Source organism: Oncorhynchus mykiss, chromosome 6 (genome assembly GCF_013265735.2).
Source record: "Oncorhynchus mykiss isolate Arlee chromosome 6, USDA_OmykA_1.1, whole genome shotgun sequence".
Classification (NCBI taxonomy): Eukaryota; Metazoa; Chordata; class Actinopteri; order Salmoniformes; family Salmonidae; genus Oncorhynchus; species Oncorhynchus mykiss.
Window position 1 is genome coordinate 71,978,374 of NC_048570.1, and position 22,218 is coordinate 72,000,591.

Genomic DNA, 22,218 nt, shown 5'->3' on the forward strand with positions numbered 1-22,218 from the left:
GAGAAATACATGTAGTGAATGTGTCTGACATTGTGCATGTTCATGTGGGCTTCCCTCCTATTTGATTCTACAGCTGTGATATAAAATACAAATTGTATTAATCTATCAGAGGTAGCACAATGCAAAAGTTGGACAGCATTGTGCTATTGGGTATGCACTGTTTAACAAAACAGGAGTGGTGCCATTGAGTAAATGGGGACCAGGGAGGAACCACACCCACAGATGGGTGTGGCTAAAAGCCTAGGTCCGGCTGGGGTTTAACGGAATCTTGACAAGTTATCCTGAGGGGTATACTACAAAGCAGGATTAATGAGTTAGCCAGCTAACTTGCCTAAATATTCTGAACTACATTCTTATTTTTTGGAAAGAAGCTTGACATGGGCATGGTCTAATTGATTCAAAAACCAAAAACACATTTAAGCTTAGCTTTCAATAGTCATTTCAGTTGTTTTATCAAAGTTAGCTGGCCTACTCATTGAGCCTGCTATGTAGCATACCTCTCCGGTGTTGGTGATTCTAGAAAATTCCTTAATATTAATTTTTTTCCCCTTCAATATTAGATTGCATTTTCTATAACCAAATACCAGTACTGTAGAACCCATTTGAAATATAATGGTGAAACATACTAAATAATACAATTTTACATTCCAGCACAGGATTAAGTGCTAATAACATGGTAATAGTAGGGTAACATCTTATAGTTATACTCAATAAAGACATTTTGCCCAGTTACGCCGTAATTTAATCAGAATTATATTATTGATTCAGGGTAAATATCTATGCTTAAAACAAAACTGCTCCTCCCTACACATCACAGAACTAATTGTGGTCATCACATATTCCACTATTAGTCAAGTTTCATTCAACATTTTCCAAGTGTCCAAGCATAGGACTAACCCTGAAACTCAGCTCCTTTCCTGAACCATCAGTCAACTGCTGTGTGAAGAGTACTCACTAGAGGCCAAGAGATAATAAACCACTATGTGCTGCAGGACAGATTTGTTTTACCATCAAGGATAAGTTTAGGGTCCTATACCCCATTTACCAAAAACAAGAATACATTCGCAATTCTGATAATCATTGAAACCATCAACATGTCCAGAGTTTGTAATTGAATGTTTTGTTTAAAGTTTAACACGCCGACCACCTATATTATGAGCATAAAAGTGCCCGCTCTGGCATATAGAAGAAACTGGGTTATGCATACCTAATGGCTGCATGTTTTATATATATAAAAATAATTGCACTCTACCATTTCAATTGTAAAAATATAAAATAATCTGGTGAATGTTCTGATGGTACACTATCAACAACCTAAAACCTTAGCCAACTGTGTAAATAGCCTATTAACCAATGAAATAAATACATAGTTCCAGCCTTTGTTCTAGAAGGGATCTGTAGTGGTGACGGATACCGGTATGCTTGTATAATCATAGATTACACAACAGGTGGTTCTCATCCTGGTTGGTTAAAACCATATTCCAGCCAGTGTCATTTGTACAAAAAAAAAAAAAAAAGTCATTGGATACAAAACATGTTCTAGAAACATATTAGATACCAAATACCCCCTGATTTGGGACAGAACTTTGGTTGGACACACAATTGTATGCATATCTGAATATAATGACAACACTTCATTCCTTAGTGGTTTGTTTTTTAACATAAGCGCGCACACACGCACACTTCTAACAAGATGATGATTTCTCATAACAGTCCCTTTACCTGACTGTTAAGACCAGCAGGAAAAATCTACATAATGACCAATGCAATTTAAATTCTCACCTCCGTACAAACAAACAAAACAAAAATCACACAATGGCTAGGGTTTGCAATAGGGTCATGACGTGTTCAGGGACAGGGCTTGTTTCCAGGTAAGACAAGAGCAGCTGCCATCCTTAGAACTAAATAAGATAACATCTTTTCATGTATGCTTGTGTAACTGTAACCCTGGATCTGAAACACAAAATAGGCACATCTATGGACTATCATTACTCAGTTGAATTAGACGATTAAGGCATTTTCTTGCCAGTCCCCCTGAACTCCAATTCTTCCAGTCAATATGTCTTTAAGGTACAGGGAGAGGACAAAGCCTTTTCCACAACAAAAGCACAGTCGTAAATATTCTTTGCGCACAAGGACATAAGGCAGATTTAATGCAGTGAAATATTAGTAAAGTGAGTGAAAAATGATACAGTACATTTATAATAAGTCAAATATAAAAAAGAATTTACACTATCAATTCCAATTTAATTGAAACAGACGGGACGGATAAGTGTGACCTGTTTGTTCTGAACTATGTGGTGTCTTCAGAAGTGGCAGGAGGAGCTTGTACAGTTCTGTGGTATGCCAAGTAAGAAGACCTGATCTGGAAACAGTTCAGAATTGTTCTGAGAGCAGATCACACAGGCGCTGTGACACAGTATCTCTGCTTGTCCTCAGTGTTAAGCGGTACATCTGAAAAAATAAAGGAGAGGGGTTAAATAGGTGGGTCAAATACACTGTCTGGATATTGAAAACTCCTTTCAACCACCATTTAAGAAAGAGGAAAGAGTTGGTGACAGGGTCCTGTTGTGGAGAACAATTCTCACTGGAGGGAGGCGAGGGCTACATACCTGTGCTTGAGTATTAGGCTCCAGTCTCAAGAGGCAGCCAACCTGGGTGGTCTTTGTATGGATGACACCAGCTCCCACAAAGTTGAAGGGGTTTGGATCTACCCCATCCAGCAAAGCAGCACCAAACCCCATTATCTGGAAAACAAAAACAGACACCAGATCAAGGTTAAGACTATCGACAACACAGCCCAACATGCTGACTAGACCGGGCGCGCACATGCATCATTGCACACACATTGATTTAGTCAACTCAAATCAGACGCGATCAGGACAGGCAGGTTGAAATATCAAAATGAACTCTGAACCAACTATATTAACATTCATGGTCATTTAGCTAGCTAGCTTGCTGTTGCTAGCTAATTTGTCCTGGGATATTGTTATTTTACATGAAATTGCACAAGGTTCTTTTTTTCCTGGATCTTTGTAGAATTTTGAGTCACAAAATTGTGTGTCCTCTAGTAAATCATCCACAGATAAAAGGAGAAACCTAGTTAGTTTCTAGTAATCGCTCCTCCTTCAGTCGTCTTCTGTGGACTTTGGTATGGTGGTTGGCAACCAACGTTAAGATGCATCACCACAAACTGGACTAGTGTGGATATCAGTTCAGCTTTCAATCACCCACGTGTGTATACGCTCCTGAAAACCAATGGGACAAAGTTCAATTTTATCCCCTAGCTACACAGATGCTCGTTGACGTGCGCATGCACATTGTTTTGCAACGCTCAACACCTTGTAGAGTCCATGCCACGCAGGAGGTGTGTTCAGCATGTTACATAGTATTGCTAGTGAAGTCATGGTGATCAATCAAATATTCTAAGTCAGAACTGTCCGGAGTAGTGATGCTTCATATGGTGTCACCAATTTGCTTAACGCCCCAATAGGTCCACAGATGACGCAATCACACTGCCCTAACCCATCTGGACAAGAGGAATACTTATGTAAGAATGCTGTTCATCGACTACAGCTCAGCATTTAACGCCATAGTACCCTCCAAACTCATCATTAAGCTTGAGACACTGGGTCTCGACCTCGCCCTGTGCAACTGGGTCTTGGACTTCCTGATGGGCCGTACCCAGGTGGTGAGGGTAGGAAACATCTCCACTTTGCTGATCCTCAACACTTGGGCCCCACAAAGGTGCGTTCTCAGCCCTCTCCTGTACTCCCTGTTCACCCATGACTGCGTGGCCATGCACGCCTCCAACTCAAATCACCAAGTTTGCAGACAACACTAGTGGTAGACTTGATTACCAACAACAATGAGACGGCCTACAGGGAGGTGGTGAGGGCCATCGGAGTGTGGTGCCTGGAAAATAACCTCACAGTCAATGTCAACAAAACAAAACGAGATGATCGTGGACTTCAGGAAACAGCAGAGGGAGCAGCCCCCTATCCACAACAACGGGACAGTAGTGGAGAAGGTGGAAAGTTAAAGTTCCTCAGCGTACACATCACGGACAAACTGAAATGGTCAACCCACATAGACAGCGTGGTGAAGGGGGCGCAGCAGAGCCTCTTCAACCTCAGGAGGCTGAAGAAATCCGGCTCGTCACCAAAAGCACTCAAACTTTTACAGATGCACAATCGAGAGCATCCTGTCAGGCTGTATCACTGCCTGGTACGGCAACTGCTCCGCCCACAACCGTAAGGCTCTCCAGAGGGTAGCGAGGTCTGCACAACGCATCACCGGAGGCAAACTACCTACCCTCCAGGACACCTACACCACCTGATGTCACAGGAAGGCCAAAAAGATCAAGGACAACAACCACCTGAGACACTGCCTGTTCACCCCGCTATCATCCAGAAGGCGAGGTCAGTACAGGTTCATCAAAGCTGGGACCGAGAGACTGAAAAACAGCTCCTATCTCAAGGCCATCAGACTGTTAAACAGCCATCACTAACATTGAGTGGCTGCTGCCAACACACCGACTCAAAGCCACTTTAATAATTAAAAATTGGATGTAATAAATGTATCACAAGCCACTTTAAACAACGCCACTTTATATAATGTTTACATACCCTACATTACTCATCTCATATGTATATACACTGTACTCTATACCATCTACTGCATCTTGCCTATGCCGTTCGGCCATCGATATATTTTTATGTACATATTCTTATACATTCCTTTACACTTGTGTGTATAAGGTAGTTGTTGTGAAATTGTTAGATATTACTGCATGGTCGGAACTAGAAGCACAAGCATTTCGCAACACTCGCATTAACATCTGCTAACCATGTGTATGTGACAAATAACATTTGATGTATTTATAAAGCCCTCTTCAACCAATGGCACAAAGTGCTGTACAGAAACCCAGCCTAAAACCCCCAACATTTCTATCAACGAAAAAATATACTGATCAGATATACATTTTTAATAAAGAAAAGGCTGATGTGCTGCTACTAGGCAACCAACAAGTCAAGACAATCTCCATAGCAATTCTAATCATAAAGGGATCTCACCTTGGCTTTGGTAACCTCTGTGTCCATGGAATGCCTTGCTTTGAAGATATTTTGTACCTCTTGCTGAGGGCTGTGGGTAGAGAAAGTCAGTCAAATCAAAGTTTACTTGTCACGTGCGCTGAATACAACAGGTGTTGTATTTACCTTATAGTGAAATGCTTACTTACCAATAGTGCAAAAAAGGGATTAGGTGAACAATAGGTAGGTAAAGAAATAAAACAGTAAAAAGACAAGCTATATGCAGTAGCGAGGCGACATACAGACACCGGTTAGTCAGGCTAATTGAGGTAGTATGTACATGAATGTATAGTTAAAGTGACTATGCATATATGACAAACAGAGTAGCAGCAGCGTAAACAGAGGGGTTGGGGGGGGCCAAGTTATCTTGTAAATAACGGGGATGTCGGCCCTGCCAGGTGTTTGGAGAATGTCTTGTGCGTCTTGTTTGTTGAAGAAGAAATCTATCTAATCCGAGGTGAGTGATCGCTGTCCTGATACCCAGAAGCTATTTTTTGCCATAAGATATAGTTGCAGAAACATTACGTACAAAATAAGTCAAATAACACAGGGGGAAAAAATAAAAACACAATAGCACAATTGGTTGGGGGCCCGTAAAACTGCTGCCATTTCTTCCGGTGCCATTTTAGTGGCTAGCAGCTAGCAGTCACAGGCAGCTTCACCCTCAGCTGTTAAGGATGTGTAACTACACTAAGTTTCACCTTGTTGCTGAATGATGGAAAATAGATACATGTATTTCCATGTGAACATGTTGATGACGTTGCACAATTTTCACATTTAGTTGCATTTAATTAAAATGCATTAGACTAAGATGTATTTATACCACCTACATAAATCAATATTTGGTAGAAGCGCTATCTGGAATACCGGTGTATTATTCATTGGTCACCACAGATATTACACACTCCTATGGAAACATTGATCTATCTCTCTTGGCAATGTTGCTCAAGCTCTAATGGAACAATTTCACAAGACACTGTGTACCTATTATGTTGGCATTTCCTTCACATTTAAAATATACAGTGGGAGACAGTACACACTATTAATATCAATATTTACACATGCAGGGCAATCTGAATGAATGAGCCCTTTTGTGTCCTCGGAATACGAGGAAGAGTAAACTGGCACATTGTCAGAGGGGAATATTGTGTCCATATCAAAAGAGAGAAAACATGTGATAGGAATATATTATTTGGGGCGGCAGGTAGCCTAGTGGTTGGGCCAGTAACTGAAAGGTTGGTGGATCGAATACCCAAGCTAACAAGGTAAAAATCTGTTGTTCTGCCCCTGAACAAGGAAGTTGGCCTAGGAACAGTAGGTTGTCATTGTAAATAATCATTTGTTCTTAACTGACGTGCCTAGTTAAATAAAGGTTAAACATTTTTTTTTAAATATATGACCAAATCTCTCTGCTATATACATGTTTCCTTACGCTCCAAGTTGTTTCCAGCGCTGAAAGAAGTCCAGCGATGTCATCTCTGTAGGCTGGAAGAACTTGTTTAAAGTAATAGGCAGTTTAACAGCAATGTTCTGGAGAGTTCCCCCGTACCTGTGAGTAGAAACAGGAGTAAAACAACGCTAAATAACTGGGAAACCGATACAGTAGCTTTTCCAACAACGTTCATGAAAACATTTATCACCAATCTAGCAAATAGTTGCACCCTGAAACACACTGATATGCAATGTATTATAAAATCACATAAAGGAGGAAAATAAGTTCTTACCTAAACTGAATGTTGAGCACTGGTGCATCCACAAAGTCAGACACACATTCAATGTTGAGTATTTGCTGGAGTTGTGCACCCCCGTCCACAGTGGGGTCTGCAGGCTTGGCATGGACATTCAGTTGTAGGGAAACAGTTAAGAAAAAGGCACAATAGGGAGCAGTACATGGCCACCCCTAGACAATAAATAATATAAACTGGGAGGGATTTATTAAAACAGCATACGGAAATTCTTTTTGAAAATTACATAATAGCATCAGGTAAAGGATATGAGCCTGCAGAGCATCTTGGCAGACCACAGAGGCAGCAAAATTCATGAACTGGGTTGATGTCTTGTTACCAAAGAACACATACATCCGACCTGTATGTTGGAGAAAAAAAAAAAGAGACTTAATTAAACCCTGAGATCTAAGGGTCAAACCATGATCATAATCACACTTAGGTGCATATGTATTTTTGCTGAGGGGTACTCACCCAGATTCTGTCGGAATTCAGACTTCAGGCCGATCTGGAGGAGCTGGTTCTCGTACAGGACACCATTGTTCTTGCAAACAAACCTGGAAGGGAATGGGGCAAGCATCTCATATCTGGTATCTTGGGCTTAATATACTGTATTGACCCCCAGGATGGGATTCCAACCAAGATACCAAGAGTCCCTCAGCATACAGTAGGGATGTAACTAATGTCCCTTTCACCAGTGCAATCTGCTGTGAGCATGCAAGTGTTTTGAACAGACTCCACTGATGACGTCTCTTACTTGTCTTCAGGTTCCTCTGCAGTGGGCAGAGTGGCGTTGGCATATGCTACTTGTGGAGTATTCGGCAGGAAACTGAAGCCATGAGTGAGATGCACAGCGAGAATGTAAAGGGCGAGACGAGCACATTCACACCAGGTTTTAGTAAGCTCCATGACAGATCAATAGTTAAAAAGCCCCTCCCTCCCTCCCTCTGATATTTGATCCACTCTTTCTTACCTGGAGAAGTTCTCATCTGCAACAGGCCCCACTGCCACTGGTGTCGCTACAGGAAAGGCTGCTGTGTTTCCAGAGAAGACATCCACCAGCAGGCTTGCCCCCTTGGAGGCAGGAGGGGCAGAGTTTTGAGTGGCAATGGTGCTGCCCAGGCCAAGCAGGTCTGTGGAGGTAGTGGGGGACGCGAACACCTTAGGAGAGGTAACGGTCACAATTACTTCACTTCGGAAGTTCAGGATCTGAACCAATCAACCGCTCTAATTGGTCTTACGCTAATGAAAGTACAGAGCAACACACAAACACCATGCAAAACAAACCTCTGTAGGAGGATCTATAATTATTAGGACTATACTTAGGACTCAACAATAAAAATGGTAAAAACCTAAGAATATATAGTGCTACGTAATCAAGCTCACACAAAAGCAATGCATCATTTTAGCATCTGGAATTGTCTTTATTCCGTAAACTGATCAGATTACATGATGTTGTTAGGGCAGTGTATTAAGGTTAGGGAAGTGACAAGTGAAAAATCCAGCATGAGCATCCAGAACAACCAGAACCTGAAAGAGGGGCCCAGCAGAGCGCAGCACGGGGACAGCAGAGGCATGGGGGCCTGCAGGAGGTAGGAAGAGGAGCCCGGACGTGGCCGGTTGGTGGGGGTGCGGTCGAGGCAGGGGCCAGAAGATCCCCAACAAACAAGAGAGGAAAGCTCTAATGAACAGAGGAGGAAACAGTGAAGGCAGGACAGAACAAGAGAGCTGAGGATAGTTACTGAAAAGAGCCAAAAACACCAGCATAGAAAAATAGGAAATGTACACACCTGAGAGGAGAGGAATAGGAGGCTCTAATAAGTAAACAACACACGACAACAGTAATACCTTGGCATTTGAGGTAGTGCTGCTATGGTCTGCAGTACCCCCGTTGACACTGCGTTCTTTGCGGTTCTCATCCAAATCGGGATGCAGGTTTCCTGGTCCCTTCTTCCTCTTGAGTTTGGCCAGTATAGAGGACTCCCTCTCAGGGAAGGGAGGCATCTCCTCCAACACAGTGGCCTTGAGGGGAGCACAGAATAAATGGGGAATGAAGAGCATGACCTGGGGTGAAGGAACTGGAGGCTCTACAGTGTCCTTTTCTGAATTACAGTCTTTCTACCAACAAAGATTTCCTGTGAGTTGTATTCTGAATAACTAAAAACCAAACAGCTAAGTGTAATATAAAACCGTTTTTAAATTGTATTAAATGTAAAAGTGTCAATCTTGTCCAACTGCTAGCTCACTGCCATAGAGGACCACAATGGAAATAAGCATTCAGGTTTTTTTTTTTTATGCTAGTTCATTTCTAAAGAATGTAATGTCTCCAGCTGGAGCATACTACTACTTTTAATGACCTAATAAATGCAATCAATCAAGCTTATAATGGCACAAAGGCAGGGTAGAATGTCACCGACCAGTATGTCAGTGCTGGCAATGCAGCTGAGGCGCAGGTACTCCACAGCACGCTGCTGTAGCTCAACGTCTGCATTGCGGAGCTGGCTGTCTGAACGCAACACCACCTGGATGGTGCCCTTCACCTCAGGAAAAAGGTTGATGAACTTGATGTAGGCTGAGAGCAGCAAAGCCCGGGTGGGCACTGTGCACAGGTGAAACTTGGAGTGGAGCAGGTCAAACTGGATGAGTGGACTAAGTAGTTAGAGCAAGAAGGACAATGGATGACACAGTGAGTGACGTCTGTCCTCAGCTCCAAAGGATATCATTGACTGCACATTTCTCCAACCAGTGGAGGCTGCTGAGGGGAGGACGGCTCGTAATTGCTGGAATGGAGTCCATGTAATGGAATCAACCACATGGAACCATGCTTTTGATACCATTTCATGGACTCCGTTCCAGCCAATATTATGAACAGTCCTCCCCTCAGCAGCCTCCACTCTATCCAACTAAGAACAACAGTGGATCACTGAAATATATGGCATTGATTGGTTACTAACCTTGACCTTGAATCTCCTGCTATCAAGTTCCCAAACTCCCCTAGAATGTACCCTCCGACCTTCACCAGGTTCTCATGGCAGGCTGGGGCCTGGAGTGCCTGTGGAAAGGAAAGAGAGTCAGAGTTAAGTATGAAATAGCATAATGATTGGAGTGGGTGGGTTAACCTGCAAAGCATTACATGAGCTTTCTCCTACCCATCTTTCCGATTTGGTCCTTCTGTACACACGTACGCTGCGGTTACAAGACGTAGGCCTCCTTACTGTCCCTAGAATTACTAAGCAAGCAGCTGGAGGCAGGGCTTTCTCCTACAGAGCTCAATTTTTATGGAATGGTCTGCCTATCTATGTGAGAGACGCAGACTCGGTCTCGACCTTTAAGTCTTTATTGAAGACTCATCTCTTCAGTAGGTCCTATGATTGAGTGTAGTCTGGCCCAGAGGTGTGAAGGTGAACGGAAAGACACTGGAGCGACGAACCACCCTTGCTGTCTCTGCCTGGCCGGTTCCCCTCTTTCCACTGGGATTCTCTGCCTCTAACCCTATTACGGGGGCTGAGTCACTGGCTTACTGGTGCTCTTCCATGCCATCCCTAGGAGGGGTGCGTCACTTGAGTGGGTTGAGTCACTGACGTGATCTTCCTGTCCGGGTTGGCGCCCCCCTCTGGTTCGTGCCCTGGGGGAGATCTTTGTGGTCTCTACTTGGCCTTGTCTCAGTGTAGTAAGTTAATGATTGAAGATATACCCAAGTGGGTGGGGTTATAGCCTACCTGGTTGGCCCTGTCTGGGTGTGTAGTCGGACAGGGCCAGTGTCTCCCGACCCCTCCTGTCTCAGACTCCAGTATTTATACTGCAATAGTTAGTGTCGGGGGGCTAGGGTCAGTCTGTTATATCTGAAGTATTTCTCCTGTCTTATCCGGTGTGAATTTAAGTATGCTCCCTCTGATTCTCTCGCTCTTCTCTCAGACCAGAGCCCTAGGACCATGCCTGAGGACTACCTGGCCCGATGACTGCTTGCTGTCCCCAGTCCACCTGGTCATGCTGCTGCTCCAGTTTCAACTGTTCTGCATGCGGCTATGAAACCCTGACCTGTTCACCGGATGTGCTACCTGTCCCGGACCTGCTGTTTTCAACTCTACCACACCTGCTATGGCTAACTGAATGATCGGCTATGAAAAGCCAACTGACATTTACTCCTGGGGTGCTGATCTGTTGAACCCTCTACAACCACTGATTATTATTGTTTGACCCTGCTGGTCAGCTATGAACGTTTGAACATCTTGGCCATGTACTGTTATAATCTCCACCCAGCACAGCCAGAAGAGGACTGGCCAACCCCCAGAGACTGGTTCCTCTCTAGGTTTCTTCCTAGGGAGTTTTTCCTAGCCTCCATGCTTCTACAGTACATCTGCATTGCTTACTGTTTGGAGCAGCAGTCTGCATGGGTCTGTTTCAGGATCTTACAGTGACCTGCCAGTGAGACAGACACAAGCAGAGAGACTGAAGGGAGAATCAAGTCATCTTATATTGCTGTACCAAAGCACAAGGCGGGCTCATAGTTTCCTCCCTGAGAAGACAAAGACAGGTGTAGTGGTGAATAGTGAATGACGCTCTCCATCCCCCTGACCTCACAGGTCACATCCAGGCAGGCAGCGCCTGTGATGAGCATCGGAAGTGAGCTGCTTAAAACGAATATGATTAAGGAAACACACCTATCAGAACTATTGTGTTATTGACTGTACATTCGTTTATCTCATGTATAACTGTTGTTTGTGTCGCACTGCTCTATCTTGGCCAGGTCGCAGTTGTAAATGAGAACTTGTTCTCAACTGGCCTACCTGGTTAAATAAATAAGTGAAATAAATGTTAAAAAATTTAAAAAGAACAATCCAGACAGGCAAACCTTAAGTTACAATGAGTCCCCCGTGGCTCGTTTAAAGACAGATTATTCACAAAAATAAAATAAGCACCTCGAACACTGTCTTGGCAGCATAACCTTGTACTTCATCTCTGTTGATGACGATCTGGATGACGCGGTACCAGACCTCGTCACTGACATAGTCCCCAGCGAAGCGGATCAGGTTGAGGATGGTGTCAACATACCAGGTGTAGTCAACTGCATACTTCTCTGCCAGGATGGCCACCTTTAGCACCTGTGGTGAGAGGTAGTCTTATCAGATCAAAGAACGATGGCATTCATGTTTTTATTTAGGTCTGTGGAACGTATTCTTCCAAATTACCTCAGTGGCATTTAAAACATGAAGCTATCAAACTTTTGATTGGTGAAATTATTAGAGAAATGGTTAGATACTGGACTAGAACTCACTATCTCCTCTCTGATGGAGTAGTCTGCTGTCTCCAGGTAGCTGAGCATCTCTGCTACAATCTGTTTGGCGTTGCTGCGGTCACACATGGCATAGAGCAGGTCCACAGCACGCTGACGCACACTGACATCTCTCTCTGACTGCAGGATTCAACCAGGTCAAACACAAACATCAGGACTAAGGCAGTCACACTAACAGGAACAAAACAGACACAGGCATACATACACTATGTACTCAAGAAGACACTAAATACTAGGATTGGCAGATGTAGCTTGTGAATGCAGGTACAAATGCATTTGTGTACTTTGAGGGCATTTATGACCGTCTCGATGTGTGTCTTAACAGCCTCGTGGGAGAACTCAGAGCTGGCTAGGGTGCACATGCTCTCCAGGGCCAGGTAGCGCAGGTTAGTCTCCCGGTGCTGTAGGAACTGGCCCAGCTGGTTACAGGCCCGCACCAGCAAAGTGGGCTCGCTGTGGGGAGAAAGACAGACATTGGTGCCATTGTCACCAGGACAGTCCAACTCAACACAAACAAACTGCATTTCTTGAATACATTGGTCCTCTGTAGCTGCTGCAACTGGAAGAAGGCAGCCCCTCACCTGTCATGGTGGATGATTAGACTGATGGCCTCAAACAGCACAGCGTTCTTAGCGTTGGAGTGCTGCACCTTCTTCGACTTTGGAGGCTCCTGGGCCTTGTTCAGGATGGTTTCCAGACATTCCGTCAGACGGCCCCGGATCGCACCATCCTCTGAGAGGGCAGGAAAGGGGGAGGAAGGGGGCCGCAGATGAAAGCACAACTATGTTCATCCCGGCAACACTACAGACCTTTTCTGAGTAATATGTTCATATAGTCAAACACCCACACGCATGTCATCATGCTCACACAGCTTCTTACCAGGCGGAGGATAGCACTGTAGGAGACGCAGGAGCTTGACAGAAAGCCAGGGAGCTGCAACAAAATAGTAGGTGTAGTCCTGTAGGTCAGTGGAGGCCGAGGAGACGATCTAGAGAACAGGAGGGCATGAGACATGACTAACACATTACGCCTCAAGCAAACAACTGACTAATAACTAAGGGTCATAATAACATTCAATGGTCATATTGATGAAAGAAGAAATAAAAGTCCTGCACACGGCCATATGCCTACCCTGCTGAGTCTGGCTACAGCCAAGGAGACAGAGGTCTTGAAGTCCTCTGGGCTCTTCTGTGCCAGTGTGGTAATCAGGCTGGTGGCAGCGGTCACCACACCCTGTGGAAAAGGGAAGTAATACAAATGCCATAACACACAAACAGCTAATCATTTATATTACACTATACAACAACCAATCAGAGAACTTTTTTGCATGAAATGTTTTTCCTCATTATGCCCACAACCTATTATTTTGGCTCAAACATAGCCCTAACAACAAAGACAGAAGGTCATGGTGAAAGAATCCTCTCATCCACACCCCACCGATCCAAATCTCCCTCACTAAAACCAAAGGTCCACAGTCCTCTCATAATAACCCCATGGCAGTCCGTACCAGGTGCTGGTCATTGAGCAGATGAACCACCCGGGTGGTCCACTCGCCCATGGGTACCAGGTCTGGAGAGGTCCTGTTGAGACGCAGCAGGCACAGGGCAGCACTCTGCTTCACACTGTCCATGGTGTCCCTGCAAGACAAACCCTGCCAAATTATGACAGAACATCAGCATCACTTACCTGGCACATAGCTTCAGGTTTTTTTACAAAGAGGCCTGACTGACAAAGTTACAGCCTCAAATGTTAAACTGACAGAGAGGGTACCTCGGTCATTAGGCAAGTCTGCTCCACACCACTACCCTTTCTTACCCAGCCACCAGGATGCGGGGCACCTCAGCTGCAAAAGCCTCAGCCATCTCCCTGCTGCCCACATTGGCAATGCAGTGCAAGGCCAGGTTCATGAAAGTGGGATTCCTGCTGGACAGATCATTCTTTATGGCATTGTTGATAAGACTGATGAGGTCACTGTTTGAGTTGACCAGCACTGAGATGAACAAGTAACCCTGTGGAGTTGGATAGAAATAAACAGTTCATCAAACCTGAAAGGAATTAAAGGGAAGTTATCATAATATTTTAACATAAACGTTGAGAATAGATTGTGTAATTAACAGTGTTTTGTCCAATTAGATACATAACTTAATCCACTCACTTAGTCACGCAAACAAATTCAAAGACCGGCTTCTCTACTCACAATTTGTTTCTCTGTGTACTTGTTGGAGCTGAGCAGGTTGACTGCCTCCATGTGGCCAAAGTCGATGTCATGGCCAAGAAGGAATATGAAAAGCAGCTTGCACACATATTTCTTCTTACTGTATCCATCTAGTGCTTTGTCTCCTGCCGCAAAACAGAAAGGTTGTTGTCATGACTATGGCAAGCCAAGTCACAATGACTGATCAAGTGTTTGAGAGCACGGAACTTTAGTGTTCTTCCCTATTAAAATGAATCCTAATCTGAAGCACGGAGGCCTAAAAAGAGCAACATGCTAACCACTCCTATTCTGGGAAGCAAAACGTGAAACCCACTTAGGAAAAGATAAAAGTACGACATTCCATGTTGCTAGGTAAATCAATCCCACAACTGACTGTAGTTGAGGAGCGAGTGAGTCAGTAGCACAAGACAAGGAAGCTGAGTGCAGCACTTTTTTCATCTTGGTGAAAGAGGGCAAATGGTAGGAGGCCAATGAAAATAATGACAGATTCAGAACATTGCACAAATAAATAAAGTATGTCCAATGCCACTTACAGGAAACCTGGAAGTGCACTTACAAATGCAGACCAATGCACATTATAGCTTGAAGAGCTGCAACAGCATTCTGAAAGTGGGAGTTTAATGGAGCCCCCACCCCTGTCTTGAACCCCACCTCCACTGTGTGTGGGACGATGTCCCGTGAGAGAGATTAGGAGGGGCTCTACATTAAGGATTAGTTTGACAATGCATACGAACAATGCATCTCTAAGATAAGGCTGTCATTTTCTATTTTCTGAACTTTCTGCATAAACTAAGTATGATCTCATTCAAAGTAAGATAAACATGTTTACATCACAATCATAAAACATTTAATGAATGTGTGTATGGAGAGAGAAAGAGAGAGGAACAGCAAGAAAGAGATTTTCTGTAGAGCTCCACAGGAAGTTCCCCGGGAAACAAGGGAAAGGATTCCAGCCTGCTAACATACTGTGCCCCCCTCAGTTTCCTGACAGAACAGTTGACTCAACAACTCTCCCTGTTCGGCTATGCCCTTTAGCTTCTCCCTGCCTCACTGAACTTTAATATAGCCTATCTTTGGGGATAGTTAGGGACCGTCAATAAATTATACAATGTAAATGGGACAATATTTTATACATTTATAATTGAGTTGTGTTTTTTAAGTCATTGAAATGTGGAGGTATTGACCTTTTATTGTCCCATAGGGATATCGAATGTGAAACCAAATTTACCATGGGTGTTACAATCGGGTCATGTGCAGCTGTGCTCCAAATTGATGATTAGCCTACTTGGGTGCTGCCAACTGTGGGATTAAAATAAACCCAACCCACAGAAAACAGTACCCTTCATTCCACAACATATATATATTTTTTTACTATCATCTCGCAAATCTCAGTTTTGGACAAGACTGACTTCATGACCAAAATTATCCTATTTGCAATGTAGTACATTTTGAAGTTTATTTTTGGGTGCAGTCGTTCTTTAACCAAATAGCCTGCCTCAGTCGTAGCCTAAGTACTCCATCGGTTTGGAAGGCAGGCCTTTCCATACAAATGTGTTGTTACGTGATAAAAATGAGCTGGCTCATAAGCCCCTCAAAAGCAACTTTGCAGATAGGCCCTACATGTTTTCTACCCGCCAAAACACAAGTCACCTGATTTTATATGCCAATATCCATTTTCACTTTGGAACAGCTGACTTATTTTAGGCTAGATGGAGCAGGTGGTAGAGAACATTTCTGACATTCAGCATAGCTGCATGGTGATCTCCTGTGAGGGCACGGTTAATAAGCTAAATGACTAGTGTCAGTGTCCACAAACCTTATGTGGAACAATCAGACACCAAAGTGTGTTCACACCCAGATTTAAAGGGATTTTGCTTGGCTTACCTTTAAATTTTGAGCGGATGTTGGCCAACTCTTTGTTAATTCTCTTGATCTCTGCTTCTTTACTTTTACCTGAAATGGAAAATAAAACATGTTATATGTTCAATGTCACCTGTATGGGCCATATGCACCTGTATGGGCCATATGCACCTGTATGGGCCATATGCACCTGTATGCAAGTCTGAATGACAGCACTTGTGGAATGGAACAGTTTGGCTGTACCACAGTACTCAAAAGACTGGGCTAAATGATTGATTTTTATTTTATTTTCTGCAAAGTATGTGTATTGATGTGCCTAGTATGTGTATTGATATGAACTAGGGAGGTGAGGTCAGGAAATAAATTGATTACCCTTCAGGAGCAATGGTCTTAGTAGTAAGTTGTCTTAATTATGGCATGGATTTAGGTCAGGATAGCATACCTGGGTCGGGAGGATCAGACCCAGACCTGCGTCTAGGATCAGTTGTTCTGCATGGATCTGTAGCATGCCTCATTCACACCTACATTGAAGTTATGGAACGTTGGTAACCTTCACTGTCTCTGCTATTGATTTACGCAGGAAAACTAGTGCTCTAAATAGATTTGCTCACAGAGCACATTTAGACTTCAATGGCTCTAGTCTAGGTGAAAGTTCCCAGTCCCACCACCATAAAACCCTGCACTGCAGCTGGGTTTCTTGATGGTAGTATACGCAATCCAGCTACTAGTATTGTTATTGTCGAGGAATACGCACTCATTCATAGAGCATGTTGATAATTGCTAGAGAAAAAACATGTATCTTAGCTAGCCAGTCAACATTTGTAGAGGCAACTAGTTTACTACTAGATTACAGATATACCCAGCATCAAATGTGCAAATTATCAATCTACAACGGTGTGACACCAGCCAGCCAAAATGATGAATGTCACCATTTCTTTAAATTTCCTGACTGTGTGACCCACGCCCATTGGCTAGTTTGCTAAACTAGCTAGCCTAGCATGACATTAAACCAGCTAACGTTAGTTAAGTATATCTAGTACAGTAAAAGTTTGCATTTGCTGTCTGTAGCTAGCCATTTACCTTTATTTCACAGACTGGACGTTTGTTTAGGAAAACATAGTTAGCTACCGTCCTTTGCGGGCTATTTTTGCTTCAATCTCTAGCTAACGTTAGCTAGCTATAATGGCTAACGTTAGTTTGCTAGCTAACTGTTAACTCTGTTAGTTACATTACCGTTAACTGACTTCGGCAGATTTGCTAGCTAACTAGTTAGTTAGTTAACGAACTACCCGCACGTTATTTTGTTTTGTTAATTAAGTAGCTAGCTAGTTAAACATGGCGCGCGTGTGCCTTTATGTTGGATAGCTTGTTTCATAGCTAGCCTTGCATTCATCCCAAATTAACTGTAGCTTGCTAATCAGCAAGTCAACATCATGTACTCACAGTTCCTAATGTCCGATATAAACACAGCGAGGCCACGCATTCCATCTCCTTTAGAGACTGCAGGCATTTTGTTCCACGCAATATTTTTATTTTTAGCCTGTTCTCCGCAGTCAGACCGTAAATACACTTTATATCAGTTGTTCGGGAGTAGGTTTTTGTTAAAGAGGCGGGGTCACTTGAGCCACAGACTCCAAATAAGTGTCATGATGTTGGAAAAATTTCGCACATTGCACATGTCTTATTTTCTCGATTTGGACACGAATTCGCTTTCCAAAGCTAATAAACATGTGTAAATGTAGGCAGCATTTTGTATTCCTAGTTGAATTAGTTAGGGAGCGTAAACAAAGTACAACCTTTTTTTACATTCGAATTTCAATAGCTCCTTGGTCATGTGACCTACTGACCTCAACCAAGTTTTAGAATGTCCACTGACTACCCTTCTCTGTTACACACCCTTTTGTTTGTCAATTTTCATCTCACTCGATTTTACATGACTTTTTCAAAATTAAACATTTCAATGGCTCCTTGGTCATGTCACCTACTGGACTCAAACAAGGTTCAGAATGCCCACTGACTACCCTTCTATATTGCACACCCTTTGGTTTGTCAAATTTAATCTCACATGTTTTTACATACATTTTTCAAACTTTCTCATTTCAGTAGCTCCTTGGTCATATGACCCAATGACCTCAAACAAGGTTGAGAATGTACACTCAGTACACATTGCACACCCTTTAGTTTGTCCATTTTCATTTCAGGTGATTCACATGAATATTGTCAACTTTAGAATTTCAATAGCTCCTTGGTCGTGTGACCTACTGACTTCAAACAAGTTTCAGAATGTACACTCAGTGGGCCTACACACTGCACACCCATTCGTTTTTTCTTTCCCCCACCTGCGAACCCAAAGCCACCCTCCCGGCCAAGAACCCAGCGCCAAGGGAAGGGAGAGAGCTATTGAAATTAGAAACAATGAAAAACATAGAAAAATGTGTGTAAAATCACCTGAGATGAAAATGGATGAACTAAAGGGTGTGCAATATATAAGGCTAGTGACGGATGTTCTGAAAGTAGTTTGAGGGCTGTAGGTCATAAGACTGAGGAGCTATTGACATTTGAATCTTTAAAAATGAGATGCAAATAGACAGACAAAAGGGTATGCAATGTGTAGGCCCACTGAGTGTACATTATGAACCTTGTTTGAGGTGTGGGTCACATGACCAAGGCGCTATTGAATGTCAAATTTAAATAATTTAAAATAGTGTGAGATGTAAACCAACAAAACAGCGTGTGCAATGTGTCTATGGTTCTAGCTAACCCGATGGCAGTTTTGAAAGTTTTAAGAGTAATGGTTATAGAACTATTGAAATTTGAAAAATGAGATTTGTCACTATGTTGACGGTCCCTGACTGCTGTTGGTGAATGTCAGGAAAACTACAGGCAAATATCTGTCGAAGAGCCAACCTGAATCTGTCTTTACCTCGGTGAGACATGCCCAGTAGAGACCTCAGGATGTGTAAAAGTCAGAGGACAGGAATTTTTAGAGTGAATGAGCCAACTCCAAGATTCCCAGGGTGTGAAAAGTGGTGCAGTAGGCCACTCATTTCAAACACAGTGAGTGGTGTTGTTAATGATTGTGGCAGACCAGGGGGTTGGGTCAAAACGTTTACACAGATCAGACACGGACAGAGTAGGATTACCTCAGTTTCAAAGGTGTTTATTAAAATTATAGTTCAAAAGAAAAGAATATGTCTCCCCGATGAGACCCTCTCCGGGATACCGTCTTCTTGGCTCCGGGTCTTGCTGTATCCTTTGGGGATCAAAAACTGAACTCACTCCTGTTTCTTATGCAACCGTCCCCAACTATACAGGAGTCCTTTCTTCCCCCACTCTCTTCCCTGTGTACTGCCCTAATGGCAGCTTTATGGGACTTGTACATCTGGTGAGCAATCAGCCCTTGAATACTCACCAACTCCCAATCAGCCCCAATTAGTCCTGGCCGGAAAGCCCGTCGAAACCTGGCACGTCCAGCAGATGAAGCCATCGCCTCGTGATGTATACTCCGTCTGTCACCAGGCCTCGACGAGTCTCCCCCTGGTGGCTGACCTGCTGTACGCCACCCCCCTTAACTCTGTCGGGGAGGGGACTGTCATCAGTGCGACGTCTGTCTCCCTTCTCAATAGCACATCCGCGTTTCCATGCTTCGCCCCTGACCTGTGCACAACAGAAAAAGAGAAGCGTTGAAGGGACAAGAACCACCTGGTGACCCGATCATTTATGTCCTTTCCCCTGGCCATCCAGACCAGGGGAACATGGTCCATGACCAGGGTGAAGTGGGTACCTAACAGGTAATACTTGAGTGTCTAGCGCCCACTTCACTGCTAGACACTCTTTCTCAACAATAGACTACTTTTATCTCTAGGTATCAGCTTTCGGCTGATATACATGATGGGGTGCTCCTCCCCATCGTGTATCTGGGACAGAATGGCCCCTAGTTCTGTATCACAAGCATTCGTCTGGACCACCATCGGCACCTGGAAATCGGGCATTACGAGAATCGGATGGGAGCACATCGCTTCTTTCAGACGGCTGAATGCTGCTTCTGTCTCGTCAGTCCATTTCACTGTTTTTGGGAGGCGGGCCCTGGTTAGATCGGTGAGGGGGGAAGCTATAGACGCAAAGTTGGGGATAAACCACTATTCCAGTCCCAGGAAGGACTTGACCTGTGTCAAAATGCATGGAACTGGCCAGTCACGTACCGCGTGAACCTTCCTCTCCTGGGGCTTGACGTTCCCCCATCCCATCAAATACCCCAGGTACTCCACCTTCTCGAACCCTAGTTTGCATTTCTTGGGGTTCGCGGTCAACCCGGCTTGTCCGAGCGCGTCCAGCACCGCCTGGAGGTGCGTCAGGTGCTCTTCCTAACCTTGGCTGTGGATGATGATTTAATCCAGATAGGTCGCTGCGTACTGCTGGTGGGGTCGAAGCACTCTGTTCATCAGTCGTTGGAATGTGGGCGGGGCTCCGTTGAGACCGAACGGGAGCATCCGGTACCGATACAATCCGTCTGGTGTCAAAAACGCCAAAAACTCCTCCACCGGAGGAGGCTGCCAACGGTCCATGCCAATATCCTTTGGTCAGGTCAAGGGTGCTGATGTACCGGGCCTTTCCCAATCGGTCAATAAGCTAGTCCACCCTCGGCATGGGGTAGGCGTCGAACAAGCTTATGTCGGTCGCACCCCGGAAATCATTACAGAAGCAGAGGCTACCATCCGGTTTGGGCACCAACACGATGGGGCTGCACCATGCACTGTGGGACTCTTCAACAACCCCCATCCTCAGCATAGCCTCGACTTCCTGTTTTACGGCCTTCCGTCGGGCCTCCGGAATCTGATATGGCCTCTTTCGTACCATTTCCCCTTCTCGGAGAACACCGCCGTGTTCCGATCGACGAACTCCCTGAGCTCTTGCTTCTGTGCCGGGTCGAGGTCCTTATTGCTCAGGACCACCACTGGTACCGTAGGCGTTCTGGGTCCCAACCATAACACAGCCAAGGCTGTCCTCTCGTGCCACTTCTTCAACAGGTTCACATGGTAAATCTGTTGGGGTTTCCGTCTCCCCGGTTGCCATACAACATTGACAGGTCCCAGCTTCTCAGTCACCTCGTATGGCCTGTGCCATGTTGCCAGGAACTTACTTTTGGCCGTGGGGATTAAGACCAACACCTTGTCTCCCACCTGTAATTCTCGGGGCTGGGCTCCCCGATTGTAGACCTGGGCATGGGCACATTGGGCATTCTCCATATGTTCCCTCACGACTGGCCATATGGCTGTCATCCGCTCCCTCATCGTCTCCACGTGCTCTACCACGCTGCGTAAGGGGGTCGGTTGGGCTTCCCACACCTCCTTGGCGAGGTCCAGTAGGCCGCATGTCCTCCTCCCGTAGAGGAGATCGAAAGAGGAAAACCCAGTGGAGGACTGGGGTACTTCTCAGATTGAGAACAATAGGTGTGGTAGTAGCTGGTCCCAGTTCTTCCCACCCTGCTGAATGACCTTCCGCAGCATTTGTTTGCGCGTTTTATTGAAGCGCTTGATGAGCCCATCCAACTGCGGGTGAAAGACGAAGGTCCGGATCTGCTTGATCTGCAGGAGAGCACACAACTCTTTCATGAGGCGGGACATAAACTCAGTATCTTGGTCTGTCAGGATCTCATTCGGGATGCCCACCCGCTCTAAAGAGGTGGAACTGGAACTGATCCCGGGCGATTCCCTTGGATACCGCCGCCCATAGGGGAATGGCCTCGGGATACCGGGTGGCATAATCTACTATCACCAGGATGTACTGGTGTCCTCGTGCTGTTTTTACCAGTGGTCCCACTATGTCCATGGCGATGCGTTCAAAGGGCACCCCGAGGATTGGTAGGGGGACCAGTGGGTTTCAGAAGTGTACTTTTGGGGCAGTGAGTTGACACTCAGGACAGCAGTCTTCCACGGCCCTCCTCATCCCGAGCCAATGGAACCGGGCGGCGATCCGTTCCCGGGTCTTCTCCATCCCCAGGTGCGCCCCCAACAGGTGGGTGTGGGCCAGCTG

General features: G+C 44.7%; 1 protein-coding gene across 2 annotated transcripts; it reads right to left on the reverse strand.

Annotated features, from left to right (window-relative positions):
- Positions 1-719: 719 nt before the first annotated feature.
- Positions 720-17,898, reverse strand: LOC110526506 (AP-2 complex subunit alpha-2). Of its 2 annotated transcripts, XM_021607527.2 has the most exons (23): positions 17,629-17,898; positions 16,210-16,278; positions 14,308-14,450; positions 13,926-14,119; positions 13,618-13,747; positions 13,242-13,343; positions 12,990-13,098; positions 12,692-12,842; positions 12,395-12,563; positions 12,093-12,230; positions 11,737-11,919; positions 9,772-9,869; positions 9,235-9,466; positions 8,666-8,839; positions 7,791-7,978; positions 7,575-7,646; positions 7,292-7,374; positions 7,089-7,178; positions 6,818-6,941; positions 6,526-6,642; positions 5,076-5,145; positions 2,613-2,747; positions 720-2,454 (listed from the first exon to the last, which is right to left on the reverse strand). In XM_021607527.2, exons 1-23 carry the CDS (start codon positions 17,693-17,695, stop codon positions 2,377-2,379), a joined length of 2,916 nt encoding a protein of 971 aa, XP_021463202.2. In that variant the 5' UTR covers positions 17,696-17,898; the 3' UTR covers positions 720-2,376. The 2 variants fall into 2 exon arrangements, with proteins under 2 accessions (XP_021463202.2, XP_021463203.2); XM_021607528.2 differs by lacking the exon at positions 7,575-7,646.
- Positions 17,899-22,218: the final 4,320 nt, after the last annotated feature.

What these genes read in the sequence shown, in the direction of transcription:
- LOC110526506 (XM_021607527.2), bottom strand. Translation starts at nt 17,695, where the DNA reads ATGCCTGCAGTCTCTAAAGGAGATGGAATGCGTGGCCTCGCTGTGTTT. An exon ending in TTGCCAGCACTGACATACTG is followed by an intron (nt 8,840 to 9,234) that starts GTCGGTGACATT and finishes GCTCCCCTCAAG; the next exon opens with GCCACTGTGTTGGAGGAGAT. An exon ending in CAGAGGTTACCAAAGCCAAG is followed by an intron (nt 2,748 to 5,075) that starts GTGAGATCCCTT and finishes TTTGTTTTCCAG; the next exon opens with ATAATGGGGTTTGGTGCTGC.